Here is a 16501-nt window from a genome sequence, read left to right as displayed (position 1 = left end):
TTCTGTGCTTTGAAAATAACAATAATTGACTGCAAGGAATTTTTTTTCCTTCTGTCTTGATGAGGTTTATTTTTATATTTTATATTCAAATCCCTTAAATTTCATAATAATTCCTTAAGGGTAAAATTGCTTAAATTAAATATATTCACTATTTTCTTACTCTGTGCTTAGTACCGAGTAAGAAGTGAAGTAGTAAATATGTTTTTCTGCCCTGGAAAATCTTGCTCTCTAGTTGAGAAAATAAGAAAAATACTTGAAAGAATAAAAAAATAAAAAGGGACATTTCAAAATAAATGTCATTAATCTAGGCTGATATTCATGATGGATAAAAATCTTAAAGTATTCTTCAAATTACTAACATTAAATGTATATTTACTTCTGTGAATGATTTTCCACATTTGTTTTTTAAATTTCGGCAGTAACCTTTTCCCCTTCCTCTTTGTTAATTTCTCCCCGTAATTTGACTTTTGCTCAAATGGAAAACTTCAGTTTCTTTCTTAAATATTAACATGTTACATGTTAAGGCTATGTCTAGAGGGTAGATATGGTAAGTAGTTTAGATTTCATTTTATAACTAAATTCAGATGGAATTTTAATGGTAACTCTCCTATTCAAAATAACCTTCATTCAGGAATATTGTAGCTCTTTTATTGTGTCAGAAGATACAGAGGTTCATTAATTCATGTATTCATTCATCCATTCATTCATCAAGTGAAATATTTATTGAACAACAATTATGTACCAAGCATTTTATTATGAGAAGATAGAAAATAATAAAGATAAGTAAGTAAAATATAAATAATATTAGATGGCAGTAGTGCTAGGGAGAAAAAGGAAAGAGCAAACAGACATTGACATTTGAATAAGATGGTCAGGGAGAGGGAATGAGGCCAAGTGCGTGTCTGAAAGAACCTTCCAGGAAGAGAGAAGAACAAGTGTGAAGGTGCTGCCTGAGGCACGAATGTGCCTGGGATGTGTGAGAGGCCTGAGGCTGTGAATAATGGGAGAGGAGGCCAGTCAGGGAACAGATGATGTGGCGGGAGGGTAATACAATGTGCAGGACATAATAACCTACTGTGATGATTTACACTCTGACTTAGGTGAGCAGTCACTGGAGGGTTTCTCAGGGTCCCTCTGACACCTCTGTGAAAGAGAGGAAAAGAGGAAGCAGGAGTTCATTCCAGTTTAGTCTGGAGACATTTTCAGTAATTGCACCCAGGGTATAAGTGGCTAAGAACAAAGAAGTAGCAGTGGTGGAAGTAGGGATAAGTGGCCAGATTTTAAACATATGTTGCAGAGAATATGGATGGAATTGCAAATGAACTGGATGTGAGGTGTAAAAGGAGGACTGTCTTTGCGTGACTCTAAGGTTTTTAGCCTGGAATATTTTAAGAGTTATTTTTACTAAGAGAGGAAAGACTACAACAGGAATAGGCTATAAAATAACATTAGCTCCATTTTGGAGCTACCCGCTGACAACCAAGTTGAGATGTTTGGTAGGCAATTTGGATATATGAATCAGGAGTTTAGGGAGAGAGCAAGCTGGAGATTAATAGGAAAAAAGTGAATTTACCCTTCCCATGCACATTTCACTCCTGCATGAATGAATAAAGTGCTATTGAAATAATGGAGATGTGGGTGGTAGTCCTTCCCTGTCCAAAATGCAACCCTGCAACCCGGTTATTTCTGAAAGCCCTTCCTGTTCGCTCCTTTCACAAGGAAAACAGATTGTCATCCTTTGGAAAGTACCTTGATGATGCCTAGCATGGTGAGACAATTTCTTGTTCCTATCATGAGAGTATTTAAATTTGGTTTGATAGTGCTTTATTTTTACCACATTAAAATACAATTACCTGTGTGGGGGTCTGTACCTTTACCATATTTTAAGTTGTTCACGTAAAGCAGTCATGTCATTTATTTTTTTATTCTATTTGTATTTTCTTGCTAAATGTTTGTTGAAGTTAATTGTCCCAGTAGGAACTGATTTTGAAACTCATTAAATATTTTAAAAATTAGATATATACTGCAAACATATTAGCTGATTTTTAACATTTACTTATTGAGCATCATTTCTTCAAATCCCATTTTACATGTACCATTTATCTTTATGTAAAGCATAGTCTCTGATTTTGAGTTTACATGTTATTATAAGAGACCTGAGCACACAGCCACGCAAAATGAATGGAAGATACTACTGTATACATTAAATGCCTTAATAGAGGTACAGATAAATGTCTCTGAAAATTAAACATTATTTACTATTTTGTCAGGCTTCTTGGGTAAGTTTTCACTAGGGGAGGACAGTATATTTTTAACTGGACAGTGAAGTACTTTATTCGGGACATCTACAAGGGGGAGGGAGATATTCTAAGTAACTGGAATGAAATGGACAATAGTACATATGGGGGACAGTTCTGTGGAGCTTTGGTGTCTGATGAATAGATTACCTAGACTGCAGGACATTGGGACAAGTTTAATGAGATCAAGTTGTATTAGGAGATGCTTGTATGCATTGTGTATTAGGAGATACTTGGGTTCAAGGATAGTGGGTTTTTACTGTATTTTGATAGCCTAGGAAACCTCCAACAATGTTTTGAATGGACAAGTTATGTAGTTAGGACTGCATTTTGGAAAGTCTAGGTGATGAAAGCACTGGAAAGTACTGCTCGCAAAATTTTCCAGTGGTTCCGGTGAGATAATTTTCCAATGGTTCCGGTGAGATAATAGGTCCTGGATTAAAGAGAGGGACAACAAACGTTGTAGATCATATTAAATGATGTAGTAAATAGATTTGATAACTGATGGGGACTGTGTGAGGATCAGAGGAACCAATGATATTGTCAAGTTTTAGTCTGGGGACTAAAGCCTTGACTAGGAGCAGAAAGGTTAGAACAAGGTACTCGTGAAAGGGAGATGATAAATCTGTTTGGAACATATTGTATTTAAGCATCCAGATGGAAATCTTCTACAGGCAGTTTGAAATTCAGAGCCAGAATTTCAAACTGCCTGTAGGAACTGGTCATACAGATTTGGATATAGAAAGAATGTGATTACTAAAGTAGCTTATATACAGAACAAACATTAAGTAATTCCTTAGTGTTTTTATATTTTTACACACTTTCTTCTTCATTTACTCTTCTGAGAATATGTAGAAATTGGAAACTTTTACATAATACTACAAAATGTAGCCTTACTAGGATTTACTTGCGAAAACAACGCATTTTATGCTTTCCAGTGGATCATTTGAAAACAATTAGTAGATTTTAATGAAAATATCTTGGTCAAATATCTTCATAAAATAATAATAGATACGTTATTTTTTATTTATATAATTTAAGGGTGTTTAATTTTCTTTGAAGGCCAATATAAAATGCACTAGAATATGGTCTAACTCTTTAAACTGGGTTAAAGCAGTACAAGCTCTAAACCTAATTATTGAATACCTTCAAAGCTAAAGAAATGAATTCTTCAGAGTGTATGTCAAGATGAATCTGCCTTATGTGTTATTATATACAGGACTTAAGCAGATCTTGAACATACTCAGTCAGAATAATGAAAGATATTTTGCAAAGGAACAAAAATGAAATAATATTCAGAAGGCCATAATAGAACATGAAAAAAGAAAATGAAGATTTTATGCTTGGAAAATAATAACCCCCTCATGTTGGTTGAGTGTATAGATGTTTATTAATGTTTTACGGCCATCCCCAGACCTTAAAAGAGTGAATATAAAATATACAGCAGCGTTTTAAAATTTCTTAAGGTGAAAAAATTCATAAATAGATTTAGTTGTGAATTTTATAGTCACTAGGTTATTTACTAACTTTAAAATGATCATTTTTTTCTAGTAATTAAAAAAAAGTCCCCATTCCTTTATCTTAAAATAGATCATGAATCTTCAGTTTAATATAGGCTCAGATTTTCCAGGTAGAAGTTAAAGAGTTTGTTAATCTTATCTCTGTCAATTTCCTAATTTACAAATGAGCTCAAGCAATTAATCCTTTCAAGTCTCCTGTATTAATTATAGTCTTAGAAAAGTTTCCTTGAGGTTTTGTAATTCTTTTTGTCACATTTTCACTGTGTTTACTTTCTCAGCTTGATGCCTGTTGACATGCTGATTCATGTTTTAGTGTGCTAGATAGGTTTTATTCATCCAGAGGAATGAGTATAAAAAGCCTGCACCTTATAATCACACTGGCATGTCTAGTATGTGTAGGCTATATATCTCCTTTTAATTTAATCTCTGAAAAATATACAGGGATTTCTGCAGCTAAGCCGTACAAATCGATAATATTTATAATCAAGGCTGTCTAATCTCTAAACCTAATATAAAACTTCGCAACTATTGATTACATGTGAAAGATCTGCAAGCTGTTAATCATGCATGAAAGCATAGAATAAGTGGCGGCTTCCAAAAAGGAAATGGACAAATAATCATCAACCTGGCTGTCCTTACCTTCCCATTCCCCTGAAGCAAGCATGTTCCCAGGCACTTCTATTGTATAAAACCAAATATATGTTAAAGTATGTCAATAGCCAGTGTCATTTTTGAAGTTTGAATACTATGGCTTTTTTTCTATTATTACTTAAAATGTTTTCTTTTTTCTTAACAAGTGTAATCAATTCAAATTATTCTACTTAAGTTTCCAGTAGGAATGAAAGGACCTAAATTGAAGTATTAAAATCATAATCTTTGTAAAGAGCAAAATGAGCCATGTATACTTGAGCTGTCATTAAAATGTAGTTATGGTATTTTTTGTGTTGCAAGGGGAAGGGTGGGACTTTATGTCATAAGACAGCCTCACTTAAAATGGGCCCTCTTAACATTTCAGTGACTAAATACACTTTATAATAGTTTTCCTAGGTTGAGTTGACTGATTCATTCAAGGTCAGCTGTAAGATTTTCACAAGGGAGTTATGTAGTTGAGGAAAAGGTACTAAACAGTGTTACAGGTATTTGGATAATATGCAGAGATGGGCAAAAGTAGTTGTATAGTTGCATTGTGACATCCTTTTGAGTTTATAAAGCTGTTGTAGTAATCATAACCTGCATGTCTTTTTCCATATGAACAACTGTAAACCCACCGTTGCCCACTCCTGTTTATGTAAATGTATCTTTTCTGTCAGACCTATCACCTCAAAAGAAACTTAGACTATATTACAGATTCATATTAATATAAATGAATTATTTTAATAAATGTTTCAGCATGATAGAGAACGGTATTGAAAAACTGCTATTTTAATTTTTATAGATTTGAATAAAGTACTCACATGTCTTATCATTCATAGAGTTTTAGTTCAACATTTAATATATTAGTATTATGAGCGTACACTGAAAAACTAAACCTGCCCTCAGAGAACATATAGAAAATAAGAGAAAGCCAAAACCGTTTAATCATTTTTAAAGCATATACTATATTACCATAGTATCTGGCACATGTCAAGCACTTAAATAATACTAAATAAGCATTAGTGGCCCAGCACAACCTGTTAATAGAAAAAAAAATTTTGTCAAGTATTGTGCTGTGGATTACTAACATAATTTTCACATAAATATTAATGTACAGTATTCCCTCACTTATCCACAGGTATTATGTTCTAGACCCCACCACCACCACGATAGGTGAAAATCCGTGAAGTAGGAACCTTACATTTATTTTAGTATTTATATATATTTTAAGGCTTTATAAACCCTTCCACACACTTATAAACCATTCCCAGTCCCTTATTAACTTTTCCCACACTTCTATAAACACTACTTATATTCTACACTCATAAACCTATGTAACTTTAACAACATACGTATACAGTACCACAAAATCCCACGATATAGCAAAAAATCTGCGATAAATAATTAAATATAATATTTTTAAAAATCCCCCGATACAGTGAGGCCACGATAAGTGAACCACGGTATAGGGAGGGACTACTGTAATTTATAAATGAAGAGATTAAAAAGAGAAATTATATCGAAATGCTGGGCAACAACTGGCCACAGATTTCGTCAGTGCATAAAGCGAGTATGTATTATAGCTTACACTCTGGAACAGTTGGGCAGGAACCTCTGATCTTGGATGACTCACAGATCTACTTGTGGATGCAATTCGCTGATCTACACTGACCTTTGCTGTTACAATGGGGACAGCTCAGCTCTGCCCCATGTACATCTCATTCTAGAAGAGAAGGTGGAGGCGTAATAGCAAGCAGGAGCACATTGCACCCTGAGAACACGCACAGCATCACTTTTGCCTCGTTCATTTGACCGAAGCAAATCACAATAAAGCCCAAAATTAAAGCATGGGGGAAATAAGCTCCACTTTTTTCCATGTGAGAAGTTGTAGACACGTGACAAGTGGTGTGAATAAAAGGGGAGATGAAAATTACATGGTAACTACCACACAGATTTGGGTCCTTTGATTCTATTTCATTAGCTCTTGAGCTTAAAACATTTAAAAATTATTTGCTTTATTTTTCAAAAATAAAATTTTCCAGGAATATACTAAGGGTCAATGACTATGCTAGGCATATGAAATATTTACCTCATTTATTAGAACAATTTAAGAAGTAGGTCATTTATCTTCTTTTTAGGGATAATGCCCTCTAGAGTTTTTTTATTGCTATATATAACTCCTCTGCCCCTGGCTGGTTTGGCTCAGTGGATTGAGCGTCGGCCTGCGAGCTAAGTGTCGCTGGTTCGATCTTCCAGTCAGGGCACATCAGAGAAGGAAAACTCTGACTCCAAAAAACCTCCGCTGCCTTGCGGCATACCTCTTCAGGGGAAAGGCTAAGGGAGTAAACCCCGACAGAAAATCCAGAGCCAGAGTCCCTAAGGCGGTTCGACGTTGTAGTCAACACCGGCAACTCCTGCGGCGCACCTGAAGCCAAGCTGTATTGACTCCGTCTTTCCCTTGGACCCTTCAGCTGCGAAGAGAGGGGCGGTCTGCTGCATGGGCAACAGCAGACCCTCCATATCACCCTGCCCAGGCTCTGTAGCTTCAGCTTCACTGGAGAGGACACTCCAGCGTCATCGCAAGATGTCGATTCAACACGGGAGGAGACAGATACCGTGTCACTCCCGAGTTGGACTGCACAGCCATTCTCGGCGGTGCAGATAGACTCTTAAGAAGCTACACCATCGTCTCTCGAGACGGACGGCTGCCGATATAACTCCTCTAAAGTCACCTTTTTAAATACATATATAGGAGTGCTATTTTCTCTATTACTTTTTATTAGCATTATGTACAAATCACTCTACTTTTTTTTGAATCTGATAAGTGCTGTTGCTATTTTTTATATTAAAAAATACTTGTTTATACAGGAAAAGTAGAATATTCTCTTCTTTATTTTCATAATTTAATAATGCCTCTTTATGTTTGTTTTATCCAAATATAAGTGGTTATTTATAGAGAATATTTTATTTTTCATTTTTATGTAAATGATAAAATGTAAGTGAGACCTAGATGCTCTGTTTTAAGATAAATAAAACAAATGAAAAGGAAAGAAATCCTCTTGACTTAATAGTGTAAATAATTCACTGTCTTCGATAAAGAGCATTAGTTTCAGACATGTCAAGGAGAATATAATCTTCTAAAAAATACATGAGTGAGATATGCAATATCAAAGATGAATCAAAGTGGGTTCATTGATTGTAATTACATGTTTCTTACAAGTTTAATATTATTACATAAAAATGTAAATAAGAAACATTAAAAGGTTCCCAAATTTTCAACTGCTTGATATATGAGAGTTAGATTTCATGATAAGACATTCAGTAGGATTTACATTTTGGAAAAAGAATGATCACCTTTTTTTCCTGTCACTTTGGCATTATTGTTTTTAAAAAATCAATTCGTTTTCTTGGCATTATAGTAGAGAGGATGCAGATGTTATGGTTATTAGAATTATTTGATAAACTTCAGTAAGATTCTTTGTGAGCAGTGAAGATGACATGTTTTGCTGTAATTTTATTATGTGCTTGGTATTTTTCTGATGGTACTGGCTAAATAGTACTGTACTGCGGGAGAGCTGAGTGAGCTTTGCACCCTTGTCACTTTATATCCCCTGACCCCAAGCGTGTCACTTCAACAACACAGCCATAAAGCCAGAAGAGCTGACAGTTGGCTTGCGATTATTCCTGGACCTGAGGCTCCCTCGTGTTACAGTACTAATCAAGTCATCTCACCAACTTACCGTTAACTCAATCTGACCCATGAGAGCAGAGATGAAATCTTTTTGGCAAGACGAATGATATTATGAGATTGAAAAGACGTGCAGTGCAAAACCTTGATTATTCTCAGTTCTTATCATGAACCAGACAATAAAAATGCAAACCATCAATAGGGAAACGTAAAAGAATATCTTCCAAAGACCTTAAGTATTTTTCATCCCTCAAAATAGACCAATGTTTTCCTCCTTCTTACGTTTTTAAAATTTACTTTATTCATGATTTTTTATCTCCATTACTTTTTGTTTTATACTAACAAATATTTTCTCTGGCAGTCAGGAAATTCACTTGCCTTGTATTTGTTTTGATAAATGGAATGGAAATTGTGCTTTGCAGTCAGCTTCTAGGATTTCTGATGAAAAAGCAGCCAGGAGCACGCAGCTCCTGTCATGATTCAGTGTTCTCAGTTTGTGTACATCTTTGACAAGATCTTTTTTTTTTTTTCCTTAGCATGAGGTTTGGGACATCTGTTTTTCTCTGACTGACAGCTGGATAATAAGTTTTATCATTAAAAACTGATTCTAGGGAAATATGATCCTTGCCCTCGATTCTCTTGTAGCTGCTAAAGCTTTTGTTTTCACAATTCTTTCAGAATAACTAGAGATTATCACTACAGAAGGATATGGGTATTGGCCTGTCATGTCACGTGTTGTTTAGTGAGTACCAAAAAATTGAATTCCCTTTTATCTGTTGTCTAGAGCCACTTATAAATCATCTTGCTGTTGAGAGGTGACTCAAAGTCAACAGGTTTTGTCTGTTCATGTGCCTTTATTTTTCTTAACCTTCAGTGAGTTATTAAGTAGTTCTTTATTTTATCCTATTAAGATGAGGTAAATATTTAACACATAAATTATTACAGATGTAACCCTCATGGCTCGATCTATTTAGAATTAAAATAAGGGCAGTGTTATGTTACTTTTTTATTTACTGCTAATTATATAATACTGGTCATAGCTTTGATATGTAAATTTTTTGCCATTTCCTTTTATTCACCTCGATGTCATGTAGACTTTTTCACTATAACAACTAGGAAATAGGTGAAAAATAAAAAGAAAATGGAATGGGAAAAGTTAGTAAGCGTGGCTGACCAACATTTGGCAGAAAAAATAAAGTCAGCTAATACTGATATTTCTCATTGCATATGCTTTTCTTTTAATATGTGTTTTCCTAGGATTTATCAGGAATGAATGAATGAATGAATGAGAACTTTATAACAGTTTTGGTGCACATCTGTACACAGGACCCTTAACAAGAGGAGTTAAGATTAATTATTTTGAGGGTAGAATGGGAAAGAATGACATTTTGCTTATAGTTCATTTTTGACTTGCTTCATAATGTTCCTCTCTCCCATTCCCCCTTCTCCAAGCATATCACTCATAGCCTTAAACCTAATTCTTATGCTGTTGTCCTTAGTTAGTTGTTACATCATATATTTGAACCCCCTGACTGATGAGTTAAGGGAAAGAATTGGATTAGTGTAAATACTTACGGAGCACACACAGATTTCAAAAAGTAAAATGGTCTAGAAAGTTTGACATGATTTTTTTTTTCATCTTAACTTGGAGCTCTTCTTGACTTACCAATTTCTACTATGAAGCTACTTCCAGTCTCCATCGACATCACACTCCTTAGACCCCTTACTTTCCCCTAGCATATTGCAATCTTTGTATTTCTCTGTCTCCGGTCTCTGCACACTTGACAGTACCTGTAACCTGTAAATTAATTTTTCTAAAGCAGTTATTTATTATCTTAATTATCTGCTAAATGGCTTTTTGTAGCTTATTATAGCAAGTTAAATTTCTTACTATGATATCCAAAGTTTTCTTAATAATTTTTAAAAAATCTACTAAATAACTGGTACAGCAACCAAATGGGTTACATATTGTTCCCAATTTTGCATATTTATTCATTGTTTCTCCTGCTTGTGGAATACTTATCCAAACTATATCTATAGATCTTGCTTTTATCCATTAAAACATAATGCAAATGCTTCCTCCCTTTGACAGGTGGAGGTTATTTCTTCCTCTTGAATTGCTATAGTATTTTATTCCATTTACATACCGCTTACATCATACTGTTTTAATTAGTTATGTATTTTATTCATGGCTTATCATTTTCACTAAATAAATATTAAGCTCCTTGAGGTCTGTCATTGTTTTATTCACTTTAGTATTCTCCATATGGTATTATACAATTTATATAATAAGCAATGCATTTTTGTTTCTCAATAGGTTATTTGTTCAAAATATTTCATTTTTTTAATTAAAAAATGTTTTATATCCTTACCGGAGGACATTTTCATTGCTTTGAGAGAGAGAGAGACAATAATGCCAGAGAGAAACATTGATCAGTTGCTCTCTTACACACTCCCTGGCTGGGAATTGAAACCACAACCTTTCATTCTATGGGACAGCACTCCAACCAACTGAGCCACACTGCCCAGGGCTTCAAAATATTTTAATATGATCCTTTACTACATGAAACTTAGTTTCTGGCTATATCTCTTCCCAAATTTTTGGCTGAAACTTTGCCTCAAGACTTTTTTTAAGTACTTATTTCTTTCCCAATTTTCCTTTTACCAAGAAAGCAAAGAATGAGAGAGAACTGTTCTACAAAATTACACATATAGAATACCTAATACAAATTTAGTATATTTCAAAACACTGGACAGTACATTGATCTCCATTTCTTTATCTTCCTTATATTTATTAATGTTATTGGTTATAAATACTATTTACTGTTGTGCTTCTATGTAATATTCACCGTGCTAGGTCATTCCTTTAAATTATTTAATGCTTAAAATAGCACTTATGCCCATCTTGTATAGAAGATAGTGAGTTACAAGCACTAGCCTTCTGTTTCTGGGTGTTTTATGACAATTTAAGTAATTATTTTAGAAAGGTACATTTTTAATTCATATATTACTTCACAAATACAATGCAATTATTGTGGAAGCATAAGAAATAATGGATCAGAGGGAGAAATTTAGGTAATTTTATTGTTGAATTATTTGATAGAATTTTTTTTAATGAATTTCTTAATAGTAGAACAGTCTTGAGTCTCTGCTATTTATAAAGATTATAATACAAAAATTTGAGTGCAGGTAGTTGTCAGCTCATTTGAGACCTTATAGAATTCAGAGGAATTGCATAGCAGAGTGCCTAGCATATGTATATATTAACGAGTATATATGTATATGTTATGTATATGTTATGTGTATAGGAATAGAATCATAAGAATGGTGATCATTTGGAGGGTTACCAGCTGGGACAGGGAAGGGGAAGAAATGGGGAAATGGTGCAGGGATTAAGAAACATAATTGATTGGTACAAAATAGACAGGGGGAAGTTAAAAATACTACAGAAAAGGGTGAAGCCAAAGAACTTATATGTATGACCCGTGGACATGAGCTAAGTGGGATGGGATTGCTGGAGGGAAGAGGAGTGATGGGCGGAGGGAGCAAACGGAAAAGAAATTGGGACAACTGTAATAGCATAATCAATAAGATATACTAAAAAAAAGGATCCAGAAGAAGATGTGGGAGACTTTTTCCTATACAGGCCAGATCAATACTCAGCCCATAATGGGTATACGGTCCCTGTGCAAAGGTGAATGTAGGGCCACCTGGCTGCAGACTCCTTCCCACACATCTTCAGGAAAACTTGCTGCATTCTGGAGATTTCATCCATGTGACATATATCTCTCCTTCACCCTTTCTAGTTTATAATAAATGTGTATTTGTGTAAAAAAGAAATAGTAGAAGTTTTCATCATTTATTGGAGGCATTGAGAAAATACAGATTTTAAACACTGTATTGACCTTGTGGAATGATTCTTTGCCTAACAGAAAGCCATTTCTTTTCACAACTCTTTGTTTTTCTATATCAGTTAATAAAGTATTGGTTATTGAAATTATGATAGTGGATTATACATGTATGTATAAGATAAAGCTATCTTCTCCTGATTTTTAAAAGAATGTTTTTAATATACTTTATAATTGTTAAAATAAGCAACATTTAAATCCACAAGATCAAAATTATCACATCAAATAAACCCTATGCATTTTTTACATAATATGTAATAAACATATCTTTTGTGAATTCTTCAAAAATGTAAGAATTGAGGATGTAGAGCTGCTATGTCTTCAGAGTGTGAAAGCCATCTAGGTATGCTTTTAAATTTGTAGCAGAATGCAGGGTAAGGGCAAACAGAATTGTGGGAATAAATGAAAAGGTGGATGAGAGAGAGTGATTACTTGGTAGAAGAAAAATTCATAAAGGGGGAAAATGTCAGAATCAAAATGAGTGGTGTCTGAAAACAAGTACATTAGTACCAGTTCAAAAAAAACTGAACAGAGGAGTAAATATTTATTGTTTTCTCCTTGCTGTATGGGAGATCTTCATTCATGCACTTCCAAGTATTTTCTGGGGAAATCTCACTTTCTTATAAATGCTTTTAGAACAAAGTATAGCGTAACCTAAGCATGGCCACTGAATTGTATCTGCTTGTTACCTAGCAAGCAGCAAAATCACAGTCTACCTGGGAATCTTAGGGTGATCTTAACTGTGGTTGCCTGGTCAGCTGGTAGGCAATAATGCTGAAGACTGTTTTTAATCTAACTATGCTGAACTGAAAGTATCCCTTGTGCCTGGTAAGATAAATTTTATCGCAAAGCTAGATATATAAAAATTTTAAATTATTAAAGAGCCACATCTTTAGTCCAGCATATTTATAGTGTTTAAGGTAAAAGATGTATAACAAAAGTGATAACATAGGCAGACTTAATACTGTAAGCAATCAGAGGACTGGAAAACAGCACTTAAAATCTAAGCATTTGGATTCTACCAAAGGTTAATTTGCCTTATAAACACGTATTTTAGTAAATTTCAGGTTTTTAATTAAATGACCATCACAGTGTGTTGCATGTCACACATTAAATATATTGAACTGGAATTTCAATTGGGACTTGCCCTGCTGATTATTTTTACATAACTGAAATTTTAATCTCAAAAATCAAAATTTATGAAAACACCAAATAGGGCTTTTTTTGTATTACTTTTTTTTTCCCCCTACTGATTTCCATTTAGCAAGAACAGTGAATATCCATGGTGAGTTAAAGGAGGCCCCAATAAGGCCTTGACATTGGCCTTGACTTTAATCTCCTTGTCAAATCAGTGTATTATTAAAGTGTGCTGTGTATTGGTTTGTTTACTGTGTAGTTTTTGCCATGGCCATGACTTTCATAGAGTAATTATTTTGATTAAGTTAGACGATTAAAGTTAGTCTTGCATGAGGAAAGAATACACTTGGGAAGCAGTGATGGATGGACTCCCGTCTTTGAAGTGTTTAGTTCTGCCAGCATTTTCCGATTGAATGAATATTCACCTTCCAGTTTGGTTTGGGTGACAGTGAATGGATTGTCAGACCTGCATGTTTCCTAGAAAAAGACAGACAGAGATCAAGAAGCACAGATGACAATGTGAATACACATGTGTTCTTGCAATTTTTTCCCAATGTTTTTCTGCTTTGATGAACAATATCATTACTGAAGTAATAAATGTTAATTAATATCTGTGTCATTTTTTTTGTAAGTGGTAGTTTAGTGTTACAATTAGACTAATTAGGACACAGCATAGCTTGGTGACATGACAAATCATAGAGCAGAACATGCTGACTTTTATCCATTATGATATATTAGCTAATTCAGTTGCTCAATAATGACAAAAGAAAAGATGGGGAGTTGGGCAGTAATAACAGCAGCAACTATATTTGCACCATGTTCCTAAGTATGGATCGTTGACATTTTACATTGCATTTCTTTTACTATTGGTAAGTTATAGCCGTTGACCAAAATCTTCAAGAATAAAATCACCAGTAAACAAAGAAAGTGAGAATAAAAAATGAGTTCTAAATTTTCCTGGTTTACACATATGTCATGATCATTGTTTTATTTTTCCAAGATTATTTATTATAAAGTTGACAACTATCTATGTTTCTGGCTTATTCTTCAGAACCTATGCGAACCCCAAAGACTTTAAAGATTGCTGAGATACAGTCAAGGCGCATCGCTGTGGACTGGGAATCCTTGGGTTACAACATTACCCGTTGCCATACTTTTAATGTCACTATCTGCTACCATTACTTCCGTGGTCACAACGAGAGCAAGGCAGATTGTTTGGACATGGACCCCAAAGCCCCTCAGCATGTGGTGAACCATCTGCCACCTTATACAAACGTCAGCCTCAAGATGATCCTAACCAATCCAGAAGGCAGGAAGGAGAGTGAAGAAACGATTATTCAAACTGATGAAGATGGTATGCTCATGTTTTGCTAGTTTTAAAAGGGGGGCTTATATAACAAAAATTATGTCTATCTTAGTTTTTTCCTAGAGTACCCAAAATTGAATTATTGAATTGGATTCTGAAATCTGCTAAATATTTTAATAAGGTTAACTTTGGAAAGAGTTTACCTTTAACAAAAAAGTTTTATTTTTCAGAGTAGCATCATATCCTAGGTGAAATGTACCTCTACTGTTTTCTGTTTTCACAGAGTGTTAGAGAAGTGGCAACTGCACTGAAAGTGTAAATAAAGTTTTCTTTATCAAAAATAGTTTTCAGTGTTCATGGAAATATATCAATTACCTAATTGGTGAAATGCACTAAGTTAATAATTGAGTCTTTTCCATTTTACAAGCAAACAGCAATAGCTTTCATTTTCCTAGCACTTGAAAACAGCCCTATTTACCTATTCCGTTCATTTTTATATGGCATTATTATGAAAGTCAATATAAAAGAAGGCCAAAGTTCATACCTTCAAGTATAAATAAATACCATAATCGGATATTGGCAAACTTATCACTTTTTATCTACCTTATTACCAGCCGAGTAATTGAACTACATTTTGCTCAATTTCTGTGGGTTACTGATGAATTATTAAATAATGGGAGCATTTATATTAATATTATAATATGTAGACACAGCGGCTGTAGCACTGCAATATGTCAGAATATGAATACCTTTCTTATAAAATAAAAATTCTATAGAAAAAATGTACAAGTGATAATATTCTAATAATAACAAGAATGTAGTCTTTTCATGTAAGACATTTCATTTTTTAAAAAATTGTATGACTAAACCTATGTAGGTGAAGAAAGTGCTATATAGTGAATTTTTTAAAAAATTGTATGACTAAACCTATGTAGGTGAAGAAAGTGCTATATAGTGAATTTATACCCAAGTGGTTCCAGTTTCCCTCAAGTTCTGAAGTTCAGCTTAAATTTTTGATGCCTACCAAGTATGAGATTGCCATACAATGTGTCAATAATACCATAGTTTCTAGATATTTTCCTTATCACTTCAAAAAACCTAAATGACCCTGGTTTGTCCTGTTGTTTTTGTTGTAATAAAGAGAAATAATAGCCCTTTAACCTCATTTAGCTCGGACTTTGAAGGAAACAATATTGTCCAAAAATAATGTGTAGGGTTATTCTCATATTTCTAAAACATTAAAAATTAAACCCAAGACTTAAGGATAAATATATTTTTTTCCATTTTTGAAGTAATGTTACATAATTACCTTAGCAATCATGTTTGAGTTTGGACCTAATTGAAGCATTTACAATATATTAAAGCACAAACCCTGCTATATAATACAAAAACATACAAATATTCATATCGCTCTCCCATACACATGCAACAACTCTCAACACATACTTATGCAGGAAAGAATGGCTAGCATAGCAGTTTTATAGGTGGGAATCTAAGCAGAGATTCAAAAGTCTTGAAAAAAATCTCTATCTTATTTGATAAGCTGGGATAAATATTAAAAAGCCTGTATTATTACTAGACATTTTTTAACCTGTGTTTTTAGTGTAAGAATGTACTCATGTGTTTTATTGCCTACACATACAATTTTTTTTTAATGATTCCTTAACTGGTCATTTTAGATCAAATCACATGAGTTTTGTGCTCCTTTAGTCATTCACTCTCTACATTATAATCTATTTTGATGGTATCCTTTGGTATGGTTTTTTAACTCGCTTTTCTTTCCTACAAACCAAAGAATGCAGTCAGGCTTATATAATGCTTTTCATATTGTTTTAAAATTTTAAATGTATTTTGGGGTATACATAGGACTAGATTAATAATCAGAAAGTGAATTGTAAAATTTTAAATTGTCCTAAATTCATCAAACTCATGACTGTATTATTATTTTTTTATCCAGAAAGTTTCATAAAAGTAAAATGGCATTATTTATTCTAATTTCAGTAATATTTTCT

General features: G+C 33.7%; 1 protein-coding gene across 2 annotated transcripts in view; it reads left to right on the top strand.

The window, feature by feature from the left end:
• The window catches only part of PTPRK (protein tyrosine phosphatase receptor type K), a 495428-nt gene that overhangs the window by 378431 nt on the left and 100496 nt on the right, over window positions 1–16501 (top strand). For both annotated transcript variants that reach the window (XM_090279830.1, XM_090279829.1), the window contains exon 8: window positions 14235–14537. In XM_090279830.1, the coding sequence (XP_090135956.1) occupies window positions 14235–14537 (303 nt within the window). The remainder of the gene's footprint in view (window positions 1–14234; window positions 14538–16501) is intronic.

The sequence above is a fragment of the Furipterus horrens genome, unplaced genomic scaffold (genome assembly GCF_987537825.1).
Source record: "Furipterus horrens unplaced genomic scaffold, mFurHor1.1.pri manual_scaffold_6, whole genome shotgun sequence".
NCBI lineage: Eukaryota > Metazoa > Chordata > Mammalia > Chiroptera > Furipteridae > Furipterus > Furipterus horrens.
This window is presented reverse-complemented; position numbering and strand designations above follow the sequence as displayed.